The sequence below is a fragment of the Phascolarctos cinereus genome, unplaced genomic scaffold (assembly GCF_003287225.1).
Source record: "Phascolarctos cinereus isolate Bilbo 61053 unplaced genomic scaffold, phaCin_HiC Scaffold_3;HRSCAF=262, whole genome shotgun sequence".
Lineage (NCBI taxonomy): Eukaryota > Metazoa > Chordata > Mammalia > Diprotodontia > Phascolarctidae > Phascolarctos > Phascolarctos cinereus.
The window spans coordinates 185,573,138-185,593,359 of record NW_027555736.1 but is presented as its reverse complement, the minus strand read 5'-3'; the positions used below and the strand labels follow the sequence as shown (position 1 = coordinate 185,593,359).

Below are 20,222 nucleotides of genomic sequence, written 5' to 3'. Positions count from 1 at the left end.
TCTTCCTGAAAACGAATTCCACATTTTCAACATCAATACTATATGGCTATAAATCATGGAGTCCTCCAATCTCAAGGAATCAAAATGGTGGATCACACAAAGGACAAAAGGAAGTTGGTGAAATTATGAATCAGTGCAAAAGATATTATCAAAGAGATTAAGTAGTAGTAATAAGAATAAGGTAAGGTACCATTTCTCATTCTCCTTTGCTATTACTATTACTTTCATTATATTAGCTTGCCTAATCCTACCCTATGGCTACTATGGGGCCGCTAAGTGACCTAGTGGACTGAACACTGGGCTGTGGAATCCAGAAGACCTTAGTTCAAATTCAGTGTCACTTACTAGCTGTGTGACTCTAGGCAAATCACTTGACCCTGTTTGACTCAGTTTCTTCAACTGTAAAATGAGCTGGAGAAGGAAATGGCAAACCACTCCAGTATCTTTGCCAAGAAAACCCTAAATGGGGTCATGGAGAGTGGGACATGACTGAAATGACTCAACAACAAAAAAACCCAATACTATGACTACTACTATGACAGAATCATCGAATCTCAGGTTTATTTTTTGCTTTTTTGTTGAGGCAATTGGGGTTAAGTGACTTGCCCAGGGTCACACAGCAAGTAAGTGTCAAGTGTCTGAGGCCAGATCTGAACAGATCTCAGATTTGAAAGGGGCCCTAGTGACCATGTAGTCAAACCAATGTAGAATCATGCATGCCAGGCATGAGTGTATGACCAATGAGCAGAAGTGACATGAGACATTTTCATAAAAATGCACAGCCAGAAAAGGAGGTGGGCTGGTCACACATCCAGAAGAAGGCATAACTGATAGACAGCCTGAGTGCTTTTTTTGGGTCTCTATGCACTAAAGAGATCTCGGAGGTGGAGCCTACATAGAGCATCTGCATTGCCCAGTATCCTAAGCGAGGGAAAGTTGTGATCTGCCCATTGTGATAGCGCTGCCCTCATGGATGAGATCTGAGAGTCATCCAGGTATGCAAACATCCAAGAGGCAGAGGAGGAGGAGCAGCAACAGAAAGAGCAGTAATCGTGATGCCAAAAGTAGAGTGAGCAGCAGCGGGAATTCTAGCAGGAACAGGAGGGGGTACAGTTAGGGCTGTGCTGGAGACAGTTCTATCCAGGAGAGCTAATTGTTAAATTTGCATTGTGAATATTTACAACTCAAAAATCATTAAACATTACAAATCAGGGCTTGATTTATTGTTTTGTTGATTTTCCAGACTTTTAGAAAGGAATGGATAAAATGTTAATAATGTAGCGTAAATTTAAAAGTGTGTCCAGCGTAATTTATCTTTGGAGGGAGAGCTGGTTGTTAAATATTTACCAGCATTCCCTTGGGTAGAATTCTAGATTTAGAGATGAAAAGGGGCATCTACAGCTGTACAGTACAACCCCTTCATTTGTCAGTTGGGGAAACTGAAGTCCAGTGACTTGACCAAGGTCACACGCATAGTAAGTGGCAGAGGCAAGATTTGAATTCAGCTTCTTTGATTTCGTATCTGGTGCTCTTTCAAGTCTTTGTTGTTGTTGAGTCATTTTTGGTCATATCTGACTCTCTGTGACCCCTTTTGGGGTTTTCTTTTTTTTTAATTAATTTATTTTGATTTACCAACAATCACTTTCATAAGCTTTTGAGTTTTACATTTTTCTCCCCATCTTTCCCCACCTCCCCCGCAAGATGACACGTAATCTGCTATAGGCTATACATATACATGCCTATTAAACACAGTTTCACATTAGTGATGTTGTAAGTAAGAATTAGAACCAATAGGAGGAACCACCAGAAAGAGGAAACAAAACACAACAGAAGAAAAAAATAGCAAAAAGTACGCTTCAATCTGCATCCAAACTCCATAGTTCTTTCTTTGGATGTGGATAGCATTTTCTATCACGAGTCCTTTGGAGATGTCTCAGATCCTTGTATTGCTGTGGGGTTTTCTTGGTAAAGACACTGGGGTGGTTTGCCATTTCCTTCTCCAGCTCATTTTACAGATGAGGACACTGAAGCAAACAGGGTGAGGTGACTTGCCCAGGGTCACACAACTAGTAAGTGTCTGAGGCCACATCTGAACTCAGGAAGATGAGCCTTGTTGACTCTAGGCCTGACACTCTATCCACTGAGCCACCTAACTGCCCTTTTCTTCTCTGCCAGAGTAATATTAGCAGTAGCAGCAACAGTGGCAGCAGCAGTAACAGTAATAGCAAGAATAGCAGTAGTTCTGGTGGTTGTAGTGTGTATGTCTGGAAGGCATACTGGGGCCATCCCAATCCTTCTCAACAGAGGAAAAAAAGGCTGACAAAGGCTGGGCATTTGGTTCCCTTTAACTCACTTTAAATATTTATCCACAAATATACTCACATCACATCACACACACAGAGTCACTCATACATTCCTCTTTGGAACAGTTTCATTTTCTAAACAGGGGCACCTTGGTGCTAGGGAAGGTCTGGGTGTGTCTCTTGGGGTGATCTATGAACCCTAGCCTGGAAATAACCCCAGCAATAACAGCCAAAGCCACAAGTACAATGTCCTGACCCAGGGCCTTTCTACCGTCACATATGTTTCTGGCCCTACCAACCTGAGTCTGGAGCTGAGGGGCAGGAACAGAAAGAGAATGAATCAGTGGAGGCTCAGTCTCGTTCCAGTCCAGTCCTAGGGTACTGGAGTAAGCCAAGAATGGTCACTTGATCACTCAGCTGCTACTCCATCCTGTACAGGTGACAGTCTCCTAAAGCCACATTTTCCTCATCTGTGAGACGGGGATAATGATACTCGACTACCCACAATTCAGGCAGTATGGGAAACAGTGATTCGGGAAATGTGATTGTAAACCTTAAGAAATTATAAAAATATGAGTTATCACCTTCTCACAACACTCGAAATTAGAAATACTTCCCCAAACCCTGGTTTCTCCTCAACTCTGAATCTTCCTTGCTTTCCTTTTCCTCTTCCCCACCAGTTTCCCAGCCCTAAAAACCAAGCCCTCTCTGAGTCCTGCCACTCTAGTTAGGTACTAGGGAGGGTTTGAGGATGCGTGGATTTGATTCTACTGTTTATGATGATGATGATGACGAACTTAATCATTAACAGACATGAACATTTCAGTTTACAAAAATGAACAAAAAATATGTATGAGACCATGAACTCATTATATACAATTTGTTCATTTTAAAAATATATATATTTAAAGATAGGCAGCTTCATGTAGTGGACAAAGAGCTGGCCTTGGAGCCAGAAGGACCTGGGCTCTGGTCCCACTTCAGATGCATATTGTCTGCATTACCCTGAGTACATTTAACCTTCCAGGGTTCTAGGCATCCCTCAGACCATAAGGCACAGAGAAGGTACCTGGCTGAATTGGTACCCAGCATCAGCGAAATTACAAGTCCAATCTCTACCCCAGTATCTTAAAAAAAAAAAAGCATATATAATAGTAATAAAACTGCCCAGTTTGTGCCCCTTGTTGGATTTCTTTTCTTTTTTCTGCATATTTGCAAATGTTTCACTGATGCTTTCTTTTAAATTTTTGGGCCTCTCTATCACTACTCCCTCTCCATAAAAGCCCTCTCTTGTAACAGATAAGTGTGGTCAAGTAAAACAAACCAACACAATTGACTGTGTCTCCTAGATTTAATATTCTTCTCTGTCCCTCTGGCCTCTGTCCCTGAATGTGATCTTGGGTAGAAAGGCTTAAGGAGGAGAATCTTCTGAATGATTGATACCTTCAACCCCACTCCACCATGCATGTCCTCCAGTTGAAGGGAGGGGCTCAGGCTAGAGTCCTAGGAGGCTTTCTCAGCAGCCAGGCTTCAAAGATTATCACCCCGAGGAGAAAAGTCCCTGGCTGTACAGGAGCCACAATGCCGGGATGCTGTTTCCTCAGGCAGCCAAGGTAAGAAGTGGGGGATTTCCAATACAGCTAATACGAACTGATTTCAGTTGTTGGGGGAAGATGGCTCCTTTGCTTCCTCGTGCAGAAAGACACCCTGGAGCAGAGGGGGAATCCTTCATAATGAGGAGTGGCTACACTCGACCCCCTCAGGCCCCTACCATGCTTTCTGGCAGGCAGAGGTCAAGGGAGTGACTTGGGGCCTCAAACCCCCAGCTTCCCTTCTCTTCAGTGCCCCAGAACAAACCTAGCACACTGGGGAGGACCTCAGGGAAGGATGGAGACTTCTGAGTCCTCATCTGGGAATGATGAGTGTCCTCAAAGAACCCCCTCAAAGGTTATGAATAACGTGCCCTGCCCCAGGCCTGGGAGAGGGTCCGTAGATGGAAATCCATCTTGATAGGGCTTGCCCACTGTTACAAAAAGAGAAATCCCCCCCCAAAAAAAACCACGTACACACTTTATCCCCCTTCTATAGAAGTTTTTGTGGCTTCAGAGTCACCCTAACTCTGACCTAGGACTGTTTGGATCAGAGGTACAGGTACCTCTCCAGAACCAATCTCATCAACCGGATGTAATAGAAAAAGAACACTTAATTGGCTGTGTGACCTTGGAGAAATGATTTAACTCCCTGAGTCTCAGTTTCCTCATCTGCAAAATGGAGAGAACAATATCTACTCTGTCTGGCTTATGGGGCTGTTGTGAGTGTTTTGCAGAGGAAGCAGTGCCACCCAATTGCAAGGGTAGCATGGAGGTGGAAGCCATGGGAAGGAAGGGAGACAAGGCCAGGGAGGTGGCCCTGGTGAGGAGTGGTAGCAACTTAGTGATCCGTATCCAGGTTCCTATTGGCTCTGAGAAGACATAAGGTAGAGTAGTCAGAGTCTTGGAAGCCATCCTACTGGTCTGGGGTTATCTGTGTGCTTTCAGCACACATAGGACTCTCTGCCTGGCCTGAGGTCTGGCTTATTTCAGCCTCTGCCAGCTAATCCAGGATAAGATAAGAATCTCTTTGACCTTTTGAGTTGGCCCTTCCCCTCTTCAATGGTTTTGCCCAGCTTCTGGGGAATGGGTGTGGGGGGGGAGGGGGGAACGGAAATGTTAGGGCGGGGGTGGCAAGTGATGGCAGTCTTCATTACCACCATTTCACAGACAGATAAACTGAGGCCAGAAACCAAAGTCTCTCAACCAACCTGAGACAAGAAGCAGAGATACCGATGATATTCCAATAGCTTTGTAGTTCCAGATGCCAATCCTAGATTCATGGAACGTTAGAACCAGAAAGAACCTTAGAGATCACTATACAAGCCTTTCCTATCACAGCTGGTAAAGTGGAGAAATGGAACTAGAACTCGGGTCGAGCGTTCTGTCAGCCTCTCCAATTGCCAGCTGCCTTGTAACTTTCTTCCTCATCCCTAGGACACTAGCCTGGTGCCGAGATACCCCCTGCCTGCTCCCCTTCCCAGACTTGAAGGTCGCAGAGCAAAGCAGGGTAAAAGTCCAGGAACCTGTACTTGGGCGAAGGCACAAGTCTGCTGGCCCTAACCAGGAGGGTCCTGGGGCACAAGGTTGAGGGGCCAGACCAGAATTGCTAGGGTTGATCTGGGGCAGATGTTTACAGTAAACAGAAAGCTCCCTCCAAGGGAGGGAGGGAGGAAGGAAGGAGAGGAGGGGCTGGGGTCGTCATGGAGACAGGGACCTAAGCACAGGGACCGCCCTCAGCCCCGTTCAGCCACACTGTTGCATATTCCTGCTCCATCAAAGCAGAGTGGACTGAAAGATGTCTGGGACAGGGAAGTATGGACTGGTCAAGAGAGGTACAATCTGACTTCATAAGGCAGGTAGAAGACAGGTCTTCTCTTTTCCCCACAAGGGGAGTGTCCCATCTTACCACTGCCTTGCCACTGAGGCAGATGGGAGAACAAACCCTTTCTTGGGCGGCACCTCAAAGAGGTTACCATAGCCAATCCGGCTTAACAGTAATGGAGAAAGTGGGGAAACTGAGTCCTCCTGGTACTTAAGGGACTTGCCCAGGCCCCCAGGGTGAGTCAAAGGTCAGCCTGGGGACAGAACCTATGAATCCCAACTCTAACCACTAGACCACATGGCCTCTCCACAGCCCAAGTTGGGAAGGTCCACAGAGAAAACTCCCTTCTGAGACCCAGCCTGGGCCCTGGGCCCTGGGCCCTTCCCCAGTTAAAACAGCTGTTCTCTCCCCCCACATAGGGGCATAGGTTGGGGTGGGACTATAGGATGCCGGGGATTTTCTAGGCAGGATATATGGCTGTCAGACATCAGAGTACTAGAAGGAGGCCACTAAGGGCAGAAATGGGGGATGCCAGAGGACAAATTTAGATTGATTACTGAAAAACCCAAGAAACCATTAAGAAATACAAGCAAAAATTCCATTTGTACACCAAAGGGAATTATTGGGTTGTGAAACCAAGTGCTAGAGTGTAAAATAATTGAGGATGAAATGTAAAATAAGGATTGCAAAATATGAATATGAAACAATACCAAAGCCAGAGGATGTGGAAGGGCCTGTCATTCCTAGGTTTTGGGGGCTCTCTAACGTGGGGTTCAGGAAGCTGAGAAGTCGGAAATCAAGGATGCACCAGGATGAGGGCTTTGTAGCGTCATCCCTCAGAGGGCCAGGGCCTGCGGTACTCTTTCTAGCTTGTGACAACGAAGCCAGGGCTTACTCCAGCCCACAAAGAGTACTGCCCCGGGCAGGGTTCCAGCCTGTCTGAGCCTGAAGAGAATGAATGGGGAAGGCTTTGGGGTGGGAAACCTAGGAAGCCCCAGGCCCAGGTCTGAAAGGGAAGTTGTCAGGAACAAATGGAAAGTGAGAAGGAGGCTTCAGGGCTCGGATCAGGAGGCAGAAAGGTACGCTTCACTTCCTGGAATATTGGCTTGGTGCCTGCTGGAGGGGTCAGGGATGGAGGGGAGACTGGGGGACTTCCTGTGACTCCCCAGAGAGTGCCAGCCTGGGTATTATGCAAGCTCTTGGTGGGTAGGGGCCAGCTGGCTGAGGAGCCATCCTTGAACCAGGGCTCGGGCTTCCAGAGTCCAGGGGATATCTTGATGTGGCCCCCATCCCAGTGAACTAACTGCTTACTTCTTCCCACTGGGAGAACAGGGATCCCTAATACTCCTTTGTGAGGTTCTTACTTAATCTTGGAGATCACACATGTTCCATAATGCTCACAGTGCTGTCTCATTCTTGAGTTTGCTAGCTGTCACAGGGTTTTAGGCTCCCTTAGCATTTCTTTCTTTTCTTGCTAGGCAATGGGGTTAAGTGACTCGCCTAGGGTCACACAGCTAGTGAATGTTATGTCTGAGGTCGCATTTGAACTCAGGTCCTCCCGATTCACGGCTGGTGCTCTATCCACTACACCATCTCACTGCCCCTTCCTTAGCGTTTCTGACCATCACTGTAGGGTGCAGTGCAACTGCCACTAATTAGCTGTGTGGCCTTAGGTAAGTCACTTAACCTCTTTGTGGCTCGGTGTTCCCATCTATAAAATGATCCAGGTCACCTCTAAGGTTCCTTCCAACTCTGATATTCTAAGAAAACGGTATGCTCTGATGGAGTGAGGTTTACTCTTTAATATTCTGCTGTCATCCATTTTGGATTCACATTCATAATGTGAATCATACCAGCATCTGGTTCTTTCTAGAGAGCAGATCTCACCCAACTTCTTAATTGATTCTCCTTCAGTATGTGTTACTGTCAACTCCAGGTACCCCCTGTTGGAGAAGTGAAGGAAAGAGAGAGGGAAAGAAAGGAGAGAGGGAGAGACAGAGACATAAAGACAGAGAGATGGTCACAGGGGGATCTAATGTCAATAGGATTCCACTCACAGGGAACTGAGGTCTCCCGGTTACCCCAGAAGAGATTGCTTTATAGTACTGCCAGAGGCAACTCCCAGGCTCCTCAGCCTTGCTGTGCCTCTCTGATCTCCAACTCATCTTCCTGGATCAAGGGAAAGAGCAAAAGGCATTGTATGCTATAGTGGAAAGAGCTTTGAACTGTCTGGATGCCTGCGTTCTTAGGACTAAGGTAAAGAACCTTGGGTTTGGAGGTAAAGGACCTTAGTGATCTCAGGCAATTCTGCTTCAACTCTGTGGACTTGTTTGCTTATCTATAAAATGAGGGGGTTGGACCTTAGAGGTCAATGAGTTCAAAGAGGAAACTGAGGCCCACAGGGGTGGGCTCTAACAGTCTGAGGACTATGACCTGAGTGGGTCCAAGTCCAAGTCCAAAGGAAGGGAGAGAGGAGAGATTAGGAGAGTAGGGTTAACTCAACAGAATGTTGGAGTTTCTTGATCCCTGGATGGGGAAGGCTAGGAGAAGCCATGGAGGCATCTGGGCACAACCGTGGGAGCTATGCAGGAGGGAGAATCCATAGAAATATATGGCACCTGTCTCCATGCCTGAGAAACACAAACAAACCTTTGGTCACAGCAGGCTGGGAACCACAGGCAGCACCCACCTCTCCCCAGCTCAGAGTGGCACCCACCTCCCCATTCTGAGTGGTGCCAGCCTAGCCTTGTTCCCAGGAGACAAACTCCAGGGTCAGTCAAAACAACACAGCAGCTACTCCTGGCAGCCAGTCCTAACTGTACTGAGGACACCCTTGGCCCTGCCCAGTTCCCTTCCCCCATTCCTAACAGCTCTCACAGGATTCCATGACTTTCCCTCTCCCCTGCCTTCCTCTCACACCCCCCCCCCCAACTTCTTGGAGCTTTGGAAAGAGAGCCCAGAAGTTTGTTTTTTTCTTGCTTTCTCAATAGGGATGTAGGAGGGAAAAGAGCAGCTATTTGTTTGAGGGAAAAAAAATTTTTAAATTAGAACTTAAAAAAAGAAAAAGATCCCAAAGAAGAAGAGACAGGATAGCTTTTGAGTAGATCAAGTGGGGATAAAGGGAAGCATGCCAGCTGCAGAGATTTATCAGAACCAAGTACTGATCTCTCCCTGAAGAGACAACCTTCGTGTGATGGGCTGCCTGGGTTCTAGTCCCAGGTCAGTATCTATGCTTACAGAACCATAAGATTATAGTTTTATTGGATCATCTGAAATGCTGTGGTGTGCTGACCTTAATTTTCCCACCTGAAAACCAGGCAGAGAGACTGTACCTCTCTCCTAGGGGCACTGGTCTTCGCAGCTTTCTGACATCACCATTATCTTTAAAAAAGTACGCAGGAAACATCTGATTGCTATCTGTGGCCATCACACCTATCAGTCACTGAGAAAACCTATATTCCATTGCCCTTCTTTTCCATTGTGCCTAAATCTTATTTTGTATGATCTCTCACGCTATACCCACTGCTGGGCTATGCCCACCATTCCCCTCCAATGGAAAGACAGCTGCCATCAGGGCCCTTTTGTGGGGCTGTTCCCATGCGGCACTGGCTAGGGGGCCCCACTATGGGGCACCAGATGGACCCATGATCTCTACAGAACAATGGTGGGGGAGGGGCCCTGGCATCACCAGACCCAAACAGGAAGCCCTGAATGAGCTTCAAAGGGCTGGCAAGGCCAAGGGGCTGAGGGGCCAGAGCCAGCTCTAAGTGATGCCCCAGGTCTGCAGAGGGAAGGCAGGGAAGGCGGTAGCCTCCTGGGCAGAGAAGGAGCAGAATCCATGTACTTCCCTGTAGCCCAGCACCAAGCTTCCAGTCTCTCTCTGGCCTTTTCATGTACCCGCAAAGGAAAAATATATGGAACCCGGAGCCTAGACTTCTTAATTTTGTCCCCATTTCTGACTCTATTCTCACGAGGGGCTTGTTTCTCTCCTTATCCACAGGAGGGAAGAAGAGGCCTGGGGACCTAAAGTCACTGGGAGATTGACCCAGGTGGTTCTGCCCCACCAGGCAGGGTCACTATCCCTGCAGCCAGGGAGTGTGTGGGGTGGGGTTGGCATACAGCCGGAGGGCCACCCACTCCCTCCCTCCTGCTCCCAGCTGCTGTGGTCAGAGCCTTTTCCTCTGCACTTCCTGTTCACACAGTGGGGGGGGCGGGAAGTGGAGGGAGGAAGTGGGGGGAGGCAACTGGGGTGGACTCATTGAATAAAAGGAATTAACCATTTCCCTCCTCTGACCTCTGGGAATTTCCGCCCGTGAAAGTGTCTCGAAGAATCTCAAACACTGGGGATGGGGAGGAGGGAACTAGAAGGGGAGGCAGGAGGAGCAAGCTCTCCAGTGCCTCTCTGTATTGGCCAAATCTCTCACCTCCTCCGACCTTGTGGCACCAGGAGCTAATTCCCTTTGGGCCCTTAACTGTTTGTTCCCACAGCACCAAGGGGCAAGGCCAAAGCAGCCCTGGAGACTGGCAATGTCTGAACCAGCTCTCAGGCCTTTCAGCAAAAATAATGAGGTGCAGGCATGACCTCACATGGCAGGTAGAAGCTCTACTTCCCCAGTGACCCCTCAGCGTGCTTGCTTTGGCGTCTCAGGGGCAAGATCCTAGGAGTAATACCTTTTTTTCTAACCCCCCCTGTCCCATGACTGACTGCTGCCCTGTGTCTGCCCTTAGGAAGAGGGGGAATATTAGTGGGAGAAAACGATGTTTTCAGCTTCCCTGGAGGTACAGCCAGCAAGATCGTGCATCCGCAGGGTGGGCAGCTAGGTGTAGTGTGGCTGAACAGAGACACCCCCTACTGGCAGGTTCAACTGGGCCAGCCGGGAGGAGGGTGCTCTCATAATCTAAAGGTACCTCCAACAGAGGAGCCCTCAGGCTCTACAGTCAGTTCTAGAAGCCAGTGGAGAGCACCCCCTGGTGGCTACAAGGCAGGCAGGGAGGCTAGAGGGTGGGTCAGTTCAGGAAGCACCTGCTCCCCCATGACAGGGGAGCCTCCTGCCCCCCCCCAAGGTGGCTTCCTTGTTTACAACCCTCCCACCCCCATCCTGATCCCAGCACCAATGTCCACAGCCCCTCCTATTTCCAGTGACTGCTCCAGAAGCAGTTCATTGATCTCGGCCCTTCTGAGAGCAGCTGCTCCCCACACCCGCAAGAATCCCCCCCCCCCCCCCCCCCCCCCCCCCCCGCTCTTGGCCAGGGCCCTGAGGGCCTTCTCCCTTCCATTCCCAACCCTGCCTCGTTTCCAGGGATCTAAGAGCTGCGGTTTCCCGTTGCCCTGACTCACCGGAACACCATTCTGTCATTGCCAAGGAAGGCCCGGGGCCTTTTTTCCAGGAAGGGGGAAGCTGCCTCTAGCCAGATGGGCCAGCTTGGGAGACAGAGGACAGAAGGGCCAGGGAAGTTTAAATTCTTAGCCAAGCCCTCTGGGCCCTTTTTGGGAGGTGGAGGTGGGCAAAAATAGGTAAAAATAATGTCAATATCCATTTGAGCTTCTTTGTTTATGTGAGAAGGCCAACACTGGGGCCAAACCAAGGTTAGGCTTCTAAATTTCTAAGGACAGAAAGCAGGTGAGAAGGGTAACCTATTTCCTAGGTAGTATGGCTACCCAAGATGGCTAACACCAATGGTCTCCCTACCTTAGCAGTTCTTGGAGGCCGGGTGAATTGGTTGGACGCTACAGAGAAGAGGGAACAACAGATAGCAATGTTGTCCCCACCAGGGAAAAGCTAATATTAGAAGTTCTACAGATAACATAAAGGTCCTAAGGCCCCATAACCCTGGTAAGGATCTAAGATAGACAGATGGCAAAGGTTAACATAACCCTGGTAAATCTAGAGATAACATGTTATGGTCATAAAGTCTGATGCTATAAGATGAAAGGGCTAAAAAGTTATATAAGAGACCTGTCAGTGCCTAAGCTTTTCTCTGGAGCTGTGGGGTAACCCCTGGTCTAGAGCCTGGTCGGCCTGATGATTTTGGTGCTCTAGTCAGGATCTAACTTGAAAGATCTAGGAGAAAGGCCCATTGCCCCAGTCTCTGACTTCAGCACAGAACTGAGATAAGGGGGGACAGCAAGGGAACCACACCCTAGGTCAAAGTGAGGTAAGAGAATGGAGGACACCAGTCACTGGACTATGGCCCACTGTGTTTCACGAAAGCCGGAAGTGGGGACAGAAGAGGAGAACCCTTCAAGTTTATTGCCTTGCTGGCTCTGGCTTCAGGACACTCACTCCTTACTTTCTGTTTTACTCTGACCCACCTGACAGACCACACCTACAACCTTGGGCAGAGACCTACTGCAGCCACCTCTTGGACCTCACCCGTGGCCATCTCTCCAGGACTTAACCCCCTAACAAAGGCAAGGAATCAGACCCTGAGTATTGCAGGGGATGGATGGCTAGGGCTCTACACACCCAGCCAGGCACAGTGATGGGAAACCAGCAGGCCTAAACAAGAGAACAAAGAGTCACGCTGCTGCAGCAAAGGAGCTGAGACCCGGCCAGGCTGAGCCAGCAGAGCACAGGAACCCGCTGGTTAAGGGAGGGCACAGGTAGAACCTTAGGGGGTTAGGTGCTGAGAACTATAGCAGGATTGACCAGCAATCACTTAAACGACCTCCTCTCCTTAGAAGAGTGAAGGGCAGATAGAGGGCGTTTAAGGATCACTCATGCATGGATAATTTTAAGTCTAGCAGCAGCAAGTGGTTTGGGGACCTGGTGTGGGGGAAGGGAAGACGCAGCACAGAGCCTGCCTGAGGAAACAGTGTCCCCTGGTGGCCAAAAGCAAGAACACGAGACATCCCACTGGATGGAGTGCCACCTGCTGGCCAAAGGAAAGAATGAACGTCTCTTGTCCCCCAACCCAACAATGGATCCAGCTGAGAAGGTTCCAAAGAGATCCTCACCTTGGCTTCCTTCCCAAACCCTCCCGCCTTCGGGGGAGGCAAGTGTAGAAGATGGGCACAAGATTACAGAAGGGGTCTCCTGGGGGGGACCCACTGATGGCCAGATTATCTTGGCACCAAGACCCAAAGAGGACACCAATGCAAACATTGGAACAACCTAAAACGTGCCCCTCAGAACCCAGGCCCCTTGAATTCCAGCCCAAATTCACTCAGCTTCAGATACCGCTCAGCCTTTCACTGTCACAAAGTAACCAATGCCAGGGACAGCATCACAGACAGTTTAATGTCTTCTAAACCCGAGGAGCAGCATTCCTTACAACGGCTTCCTAGGCACAGGGGCCCAAAGGCCCACTAGCTGACATCCCCCTCAGTCAGTCTTTTCCCCAGCTCAGGGGACCCATGAGGGTCCAAGAAAGCATGCAGACTCCTTGCTCCTCACAAGAAGAGTCCTCCTCTGCAGATTTAGTTGTGCATGCTGGAACCTGAGAGGTTATACAGTGAGGACAAGAGTCCAGCAGCTCTGGCAAGTAAATGGGAATTGCCTCCAACCAGGGAAAGAAACAGAGGCATGTAGAATGCAAATGGGAAGGCAACATTTCTACAGAATAAGTGCTCTTGAGACAAGAAGCACTGGTGAGATTTGGCGGGGGAAAGGGGTGGTCAAGAACATGGTGCCATCTCAAAGAGACAGCAGATGAACTGGCAGATCCAGCTTAGACAAAGAAAGGGCTACAGTGAGATAGGCCCCACAGGGGCACTTATAATCCTGCCTGTCCCTCGCCTCACTGGAAATGAGAATCACTAGATGTCTACAGGAGGGACAGGGACTTAGCAGATGGTATGTTTCCCCCATCTTGTGGTGAGCAGCGGTGACCCCCTAAAGCCAGCTTTGGTGTTCTTCTTCATATCGCTGGGGATCGATGAAAGGCCGGTCAATGGAACGGATCATCAACTCCCCACAGTAGACACACTCAGCTGCCACCAGTTCATCCAGGTCAGCTTTCAGCTGTTCCCGGCTGGGTGCTCCTGGAGTCCCTCCTTCTCCTTCTTTTGTGCGGGCTGGGCCTTTGGTGGGAGGTGGAGCAGCCCCTAGCTTTCGCTGCAGCTCCTCCAGACGGGCTTGCTTATAGGCAGGGAGGCCAGGCCTAACGGCCTGCAGGAGGCAGTCAGCATGGAACATGTGACTGCAAAGAAAGACATAGAAAGGACGATTGAGCAGGGGGAAGTCACAGGCTGAGCACTTGTCTTGAGGCTCCACAGTGCCATAGCGCCCACGAAGCTCCTGCAGGTCTCGCCGAATCCGCTGGGCACTGGCTGTAGCTTCCTCCATCTCCCGCTGGAGCTCATCAATGTGCCGGTTGTAGGCCTGCAGGGAGCTGCAGATGGCCTCCTTGAAGTGGTCAATAGTGACAAAGTCTGGAAAGAAAGGCAACACATCCTCTATCTTGAGGAGAGGACAACTAGCCAGACAGGCCATGGCAGTCTTCACATCTTCTTCCTCTTGTACCACGTGCCGGGCGATTTTCAGCCACAGTTTCTTACGCAGCTCCTCATCCTCTTCCGGCAGATCTGCACACTGTTTAGCCAGGTCCACATCCACCTGGAAGGAACAAAAAGGTTACTGATGGCACACTCTACCTGGCTGGGAAAGGGAGTGGATACAAGCGGTCTCCCTGGTTCCCATGTCAGACCATGGAGCCAAAGCAACCTAAAAGTTCATGCTCCCTGCTTCTTCTCGGCAGCTAGGAAGGATGAGAATTTCAGGTTGATGGGAATAAGAAAACCTATTCTTTGTTTCTAATCAACACCCCACGGTCCCAATGGGCAATTAGTTTGTATTGTCCCAGCTGACCAAATAATTCTACTGATACCCAAAGTCTAAGTCTAGAGGCTTACAACCCATGTTCTTTAACTAAGCAATGAACTCTGCAACGAAGAGTGAGGACTCTTCTCACCCAGAACTAACTAGCCCTCTGTGCTTCCCACTCCATTCCCTCGGACCAACCATAGAAGTCACCGTCAATCCAGAAAGCACAAACTGACCCATTCTTCTGTGCTCTCACAGCAGCCAACCCCAAATAACAAGGAATCTCTCTTGGCCCATCCCCCTATCACCCTCATACACCCAGAGACATCTTCTCTCAGATGCTTTCAGCACCAGGACCCCGCACCCCTCACCTGGAGAGCTAAGTCGACAGCCTCTTCATAAAACTCTAACACCTTGTAGACGTGAACACAGGCCCGGTGATGGCCGTGCTCTGCACAGAGTCGTAGGGCATATTTGAGGTCATAGTGCACCCGGTGGGGATTGGTCCCTGCCTGCTCCAGGTAGGCCAGCAATGCAGCAGCCTGACCTCTTGCATACAATGAGAGCAGGTAGTTGTGAATGGCTTGCTCAGTTTCCCCTAGCACATTCACACAGAATTCCATGTAGCGGATGGCCTGGCTCACTTGCTGGGCTTCCCCACCTTGGCTGTAGTTCACCAGGGCTGGGATGAGCTGCCGGGCATCCAGTCGGCTGCCCAGCTCAATCCAAGCATCCACCAACTGTCGAGGAATATGACGAATGAGAATGGGTGAAAATTTATAAAAGAGCTGGGGATCATGGTGCCGGGAGAGCACAGCCAAAGCCTCCTCATAGGCTTCATGCTGGCAGTGATATGCTACAACCCGTTCATAGTCCTGCATGATCACAGCAAAATACACCATGTGTTCTGTGTCCCCATGGCTGGCCAGCAACTCATGGATTGAGGCTCGGCTGGCAAAGAGCCATTCTTTGTTGCGCGGGCTACTGAGAAAGTCTCGGAATCGCTCTCGTGTTTCCCGATAAAGAGGCAAAGAATCTGCATCACCCTGAAGTGCTCCTAGCCGGCTCAAGTAGAGTTCTGTCAGCCAGGCAGTGAGCAGTGTGGCCTGGGTGCGCTCAGCTGGCTTCAGCCCCGCCAATTTCCGCTGCAAGAATTCTGCCAAGGCCTCCTCCTGTCGAACTTCCAGGAACTTGAGGGCAATCTCTTCAAAGTAGCTTTGGGTCAGGGCATAGCATCGAGCGCTCTCCACGTAGCGGCGCTGGCGGAAGCAGAAGTCAGCCTCACGGGCCAGAACCGTGTCTAGGCAGTCAGGCCGCTCACGGCAATATTCTTTGGCCAGGTCAAAACGATTCATATCCAGATAGGTGCGCCAAACGTCCCGGGCCTCACGCTGTACGTGATAACGGAACACAGCACGCTCAGTGTGAGCCCACAGGTGGCCAGTAGAGGAGTCTTTCACCATATGTCGTAGTGGCCCAAATTTTTCTAGAAAGTGATCTCGTAACACCACCTGCCCTGTTAATGTACACACTGCTTCTACTCGGTCTGCTAGGAGCAGCAAGAAGTGGAACTGGGTCAGGACGATAGCCAGGGGTGGGCTGGCTCCAGGGCCTACACCAGGTGGATAATCCCACACTCTTTCTTCACTCAGCAAAGAATCGGGACGCCCACAGTCCAATGCGCCGTACAGTACGCCATCCCCCATCATCCAAGCAAAAGCACGGGGCGCAGAGCGCAGCTTGGGGGTATAGAAAGCCAACTCACTGTAACCCAGATTGCTGGGGAATTCTCGAAAAGGTGGTGGGTGGTCAGTATATGTGGCAAAGAGCCCGGAAAAGCCCTGGACCTCAGCCCCCTCTGCCACACGGCCTGTGAACTGGAATAGGCGCTGGCGAGTAGTGGCAATGACAAAACACCGTCCATCGAGGCCACGTTCTGCCTCTATGGAGCACACAGGTGCTGGGCCTCCCTCCTCCAGCAGTATATAAAGTGGGCGGAAGTAGAGGTCAGGTGCAGGACCAAAAAGGCCACCTTCACTGGCTGAGAGTTCTGCTTCAAAGATCTGGCCCTGGGCTGTACCCACTAGGATGGGCCCAGTGCTGCTCTCTGTGCCCAGGGCCTTGTTCCAGCCCACACTCTCCACCAGCTGCCCCTTCCATCGTGCCAGTGGCCGAACCTTCTGTCCATTGCGGTTTATGTAGAGGACTTCGGTACTGCTCAGGGCAATCAAGAGGTGTGAGCCTGAAGTAAAAAGGGACAGGAAATGCCAGGACACAGTCTGGCTACTACAAGATACTGCCCCTCCCACCCTCTACCCCATTCCTGAAAATGTTTGACATTTTTGGTGGTAGCCACAAACTCCAGGATGATCCTTGAGCAGTTCTTCCAGATTCCCTATGACTAACTTTTCCTTCCCCCTCCCCAGCCTCAAAATCCTCAGTACTTCAGTACATTACTGCCTCTTACCGGTGTGATCCAGAAACATCTTATGAACTTTGGCTTCATCTTTGCGTCCCAACTCCACATGGTTGGGCTCATTTGCCTTTCCCAGATCGATGCTGTGGGGAAGGACAGCAACAACTTCACCCCAGAGAAATAATAACCCATGGGAACTACCCTATCCTGAGACGCAACTACAATGAAATCTCTCTCTTCTAGTGGACAAACCAATATGTCAGGAATACCTCAGAATTAAGGTGGATTAAAAATTGCTTCCAAAAACAATTCTAACTAAATTATTTCCTCTTCCTAGAATGCAGCAATGGCTTTGGTATTTTGAAGTAATGCTAGAATCACCACCAATCTCTTCCCCATCCCCATAAGCTGCTTCCTCTGTCTGGCTATTTTGGCCCTGAGTTACCGGAGTAGAGTGTCCTTGCCCAAGCTCATGCAGAGTTGATTGCAGGAGACTACAAGGCTGGTGATACGGTCAGAGGGAGTAAAGTCAATTCGCTGCTTGGTAAAGATGGGTGCCTCCTTCTCCAGTGGGACATTTACAAACCCTGTAATCAAGAAAGGAAAGTAAAAAAAGTGAACATGGTATTCCCTATATGTAACAATAGCTCAGCTCCTATTTTCTTGCTCTACTTCACAGCCAAGACCTTGATTAGGCTGGACTCCGAAAAGGCATTTACTTAGCCTTTGGGGTCATCTCACCATCTGAAAAAGGGATCCTTAACATTTTCGATGATGCCCCTGAACTGTTTCTGACCCTGTTATACCTGCTCCCATCCTGAAGGGCTGTGTTTACTCATCAGTATCTTTGCCATTAACCTTATATTCCTTCAATCTTCTCAGGGTCAGCAAGCCCAACTCAAAACTCAGTTACAGTGAGTCTATTTTCTTATCCCTTGATCAACTGAGACAGCAGCTTTTGCAGTGAACTACCAGGGTAGTGATAAAATTTGCCGAATGGAAGAGTGTCCTGGAAGAATTGCTCTAATACTGGAGTTAACTGTAACTGTCTCCTCTAGGAGGTGGGGTGGGGGGAAGAATCCCTTTTTCCTCAACAGTCATTCAAAATGCTTCAGTCCTTTTAAACCTCTCACTCCCTCCAATTTTCTGCATCAACTTCAACTAACCATTAGGGCACTTCCAAATTCCAACTCATGGTCTTGAGCCCTCTTTTTCATCTACTTAATCTACACAATAAGGACTGCTAGATGGCAAAAGTGGATAGAGTGCTGGCCCTGGAGTCAGGAACACCTGAGTTCAAATCTGGCCTCAGACACTTACAGCTGTATGACCCTGGGCAGATCACTTCACCCTGTTTGCCTAAGTTTTCTCAGCTGGAAAATGAGCTGGAGAAGGAAAATGGAAAACTACTTCAGTATCTTTACCAAGATGGAGTCACAGGGTCAGACACGACTGTAAGGACTGAACAAAAAAATCTACACAATGACCACAGTCATCACTCTTTCCAGAACCACTCTCCAATTCCCTTCCTTTAAAATTCTCCATCCTCTGCCCTAATCTTTACCCTGAACAAAGGCTTTCACCAGCCGAATCCCCCCCCATTTATTCACTCTTCATGCATCTCAATGATGGAACTGGTGCAATCCAGCCTCGTGATATTCTATATTATCTAGGTGACCATGGGCTACTCACTGAATCTTAATGAGCCTAATCTGTAAAATGGGGTTAATAATACCTGCACTCCCCATCTCACAAGGTGTTGTGAGGAAAATGCTCTGAAAACTTGAAGTACTATGAAAACGTGTGCTGTTAGATCCTCCATTCAGTTCATTCATTCAAACATTTACGAAGCAGGTAGTTACTCTATTGAAGGTAGCATACTAGGAGCTGAGAACACAAAGCCAACGGAAAGGCTCTTCTTGACCTCATGGAGCTTACAGAAATGGGAAGTGCCATGGAGAAAAAGGAAGGGACTCGCCCAAGTCACCTGACAGCTCCTGCCACAGCTCTTGTGGACGCCAATTATGCACCTACGGCCATCCAGGAGCCCAGGCCCCTCCCTGGGTATGTGCGAGGGGGCTCTCGAGGCCGAGAAGCGCACAAAGCGCAGGCCCTGCCCCGGCCCCGGCCCCGCAGCCGCCACGGCTCTCGCTTACCCGAGTGGGGGATGCCCACGCTGGGGCAGCCCGGCTGCAGGACGGCCGAGCGCGACAGCGAGTCTTCGTACTCGTCCAGGATGGACGCCATGGCAGCCGGCCTCTCGGCCTCCCCCGCCGGGGCACCGCGACGAAAGCGGCGATCCTCCTTGCCTCCGGGGGACCGACCCCTCCGCTCCCCAGGAACCGAGAGGGCCCTCCGCCGAAGGCAGGAACGTCTCCCTGTCCTCCGCGCCTCACGCGCCCCGACCACTGCCCGCTCCTGGCCCCGGCAGCTCAGCTGACTCCGGCCTCGTGACGTCACGTGACATGTCGCGACGGGCGCGTGCACCCGCCGTGACGCCACTTCCTCGGCTCAAGGAGCATGCACTCCGCATGCGCCGGACAAGTTCCGAGGATGCGCAAATATGCTAAGGAGGTGGAGCAAAGACCGGGGGTGGGGCGAGGGATACCTCTTTTCCTCTCCTCCTTCCCCCCCACCTCCTCCTTCCCCAGACTCTCTCCTCCTTCCTTCCCTCTTCCTTTCCCCCTTTCCTCTTCCCTTCCCTCTCCTTCCCCTCCTCTCTTTCTCCCTCCCTCCTCCCTTCCTCCCCTCCCTCTTCTTTCTTCCTTTCCCCCTTCTCCTCAGCTCCGCTCCTCCTCACTCTCCTCTTCTCTCCTTCCCTTTCTTTCCTTCCCTCCTTCTTTCTCTCCTTCCCCTCCCCCTCACTCTCTTTTCCCTCCCTTCTCCTCCCCCCTTCCCTTTCTTCCATCCTCTCTCTTTCCTTCATCCCTCCTTTTAACAATGAGGAAGCTCACAGAGAGGTTAAGTGATTTGTCCAGGATCACACAGCTAGTGTCCTTAGCAGGATTAGTCTATCCTTCCTCATGTCTTTAAAAAAAAAAAAAAAAGGAAAGCTTTAGTGGGCGCTAGATGGCGCAGTGGATAGAACACTGGCCCTGGAGTCAGGAGGACCTGAGTTCAAATGTGACTTCAGACCCATAATACTTCCTAGCTGTGTGACTTTTGGCAAGTTACTTAACCCTAATTGCCTCACTAAAAACAAAAACCTTTTTTTTTTTAGAGGGCAGCTAAGACCCATTTAAGTGAGTCAGCATGTCCAAAACTAAACCCTTTATCTTTTCCCCCAAACCCTTCCTTCTAAGCTTCCCGGTTGCTGTTAAGGAT

At 49.8% G+C, this 20,222-nt stretch overlaps 1 protein-coding gene across 1 annotated transcript; it reads right to left on the bottom strand.

Moving 5' to 3' along the window:
• Window positions 1-12,939: 12,939 nt before the first annotated feature.
• On the bottom strand, window positions 12,940-19,390 carry VPS18 (VPS18 core subunit of CORVET and HOPS complexes). Its single transcript, XM_021009352.2, has 5 exons — window positions 19,055-19,390; window positions 17,344-17,485; window positions 16,950-17,041; window positions 14,854-16,724; window positions 12,940-14,275 (listed from the first exon to the last, which is right to left on the bottom strand). Exons 1-5 carry the CDS (start codon window positions 19,143-19,145, stop codon window positions 13,553-13,555), a joined length of 2,919 nt encoding a protein of 972 aa, XP_020865011.1. The 5' UTR covers window positions 19,146-19,390; the 3' UTR covers window positions 12,940-13,552.
• Window positions 19,391-20,222: the final 832 nt, after the last annotated feature.

Excerpts from the sequence above, each read along its gene's own strand:
- VPS18 (XM_021009352.2), bottom strand. The coding sequence starts at position 19,145 with ATGGCGTCCATCCTGGACGAGTACGAAGACTCGCTGTCGCGCTCGGCC. Across the intron at positions 17,042-17,343 it reads GGCAAGGACACTCTACTCCG|CATCGATCTGGGAAAGGCAA; the intron begins GTAACTCAGGGC and ends CCTTCCCCACAG. Across the intron at positions 16,725-16,949 it reads GATGTTTCTGGATCACACCG|GCTCACACCTCTTGATTGCC; the intron begins GTAAGAGGCAGT and ends TTTTTACTTCAG.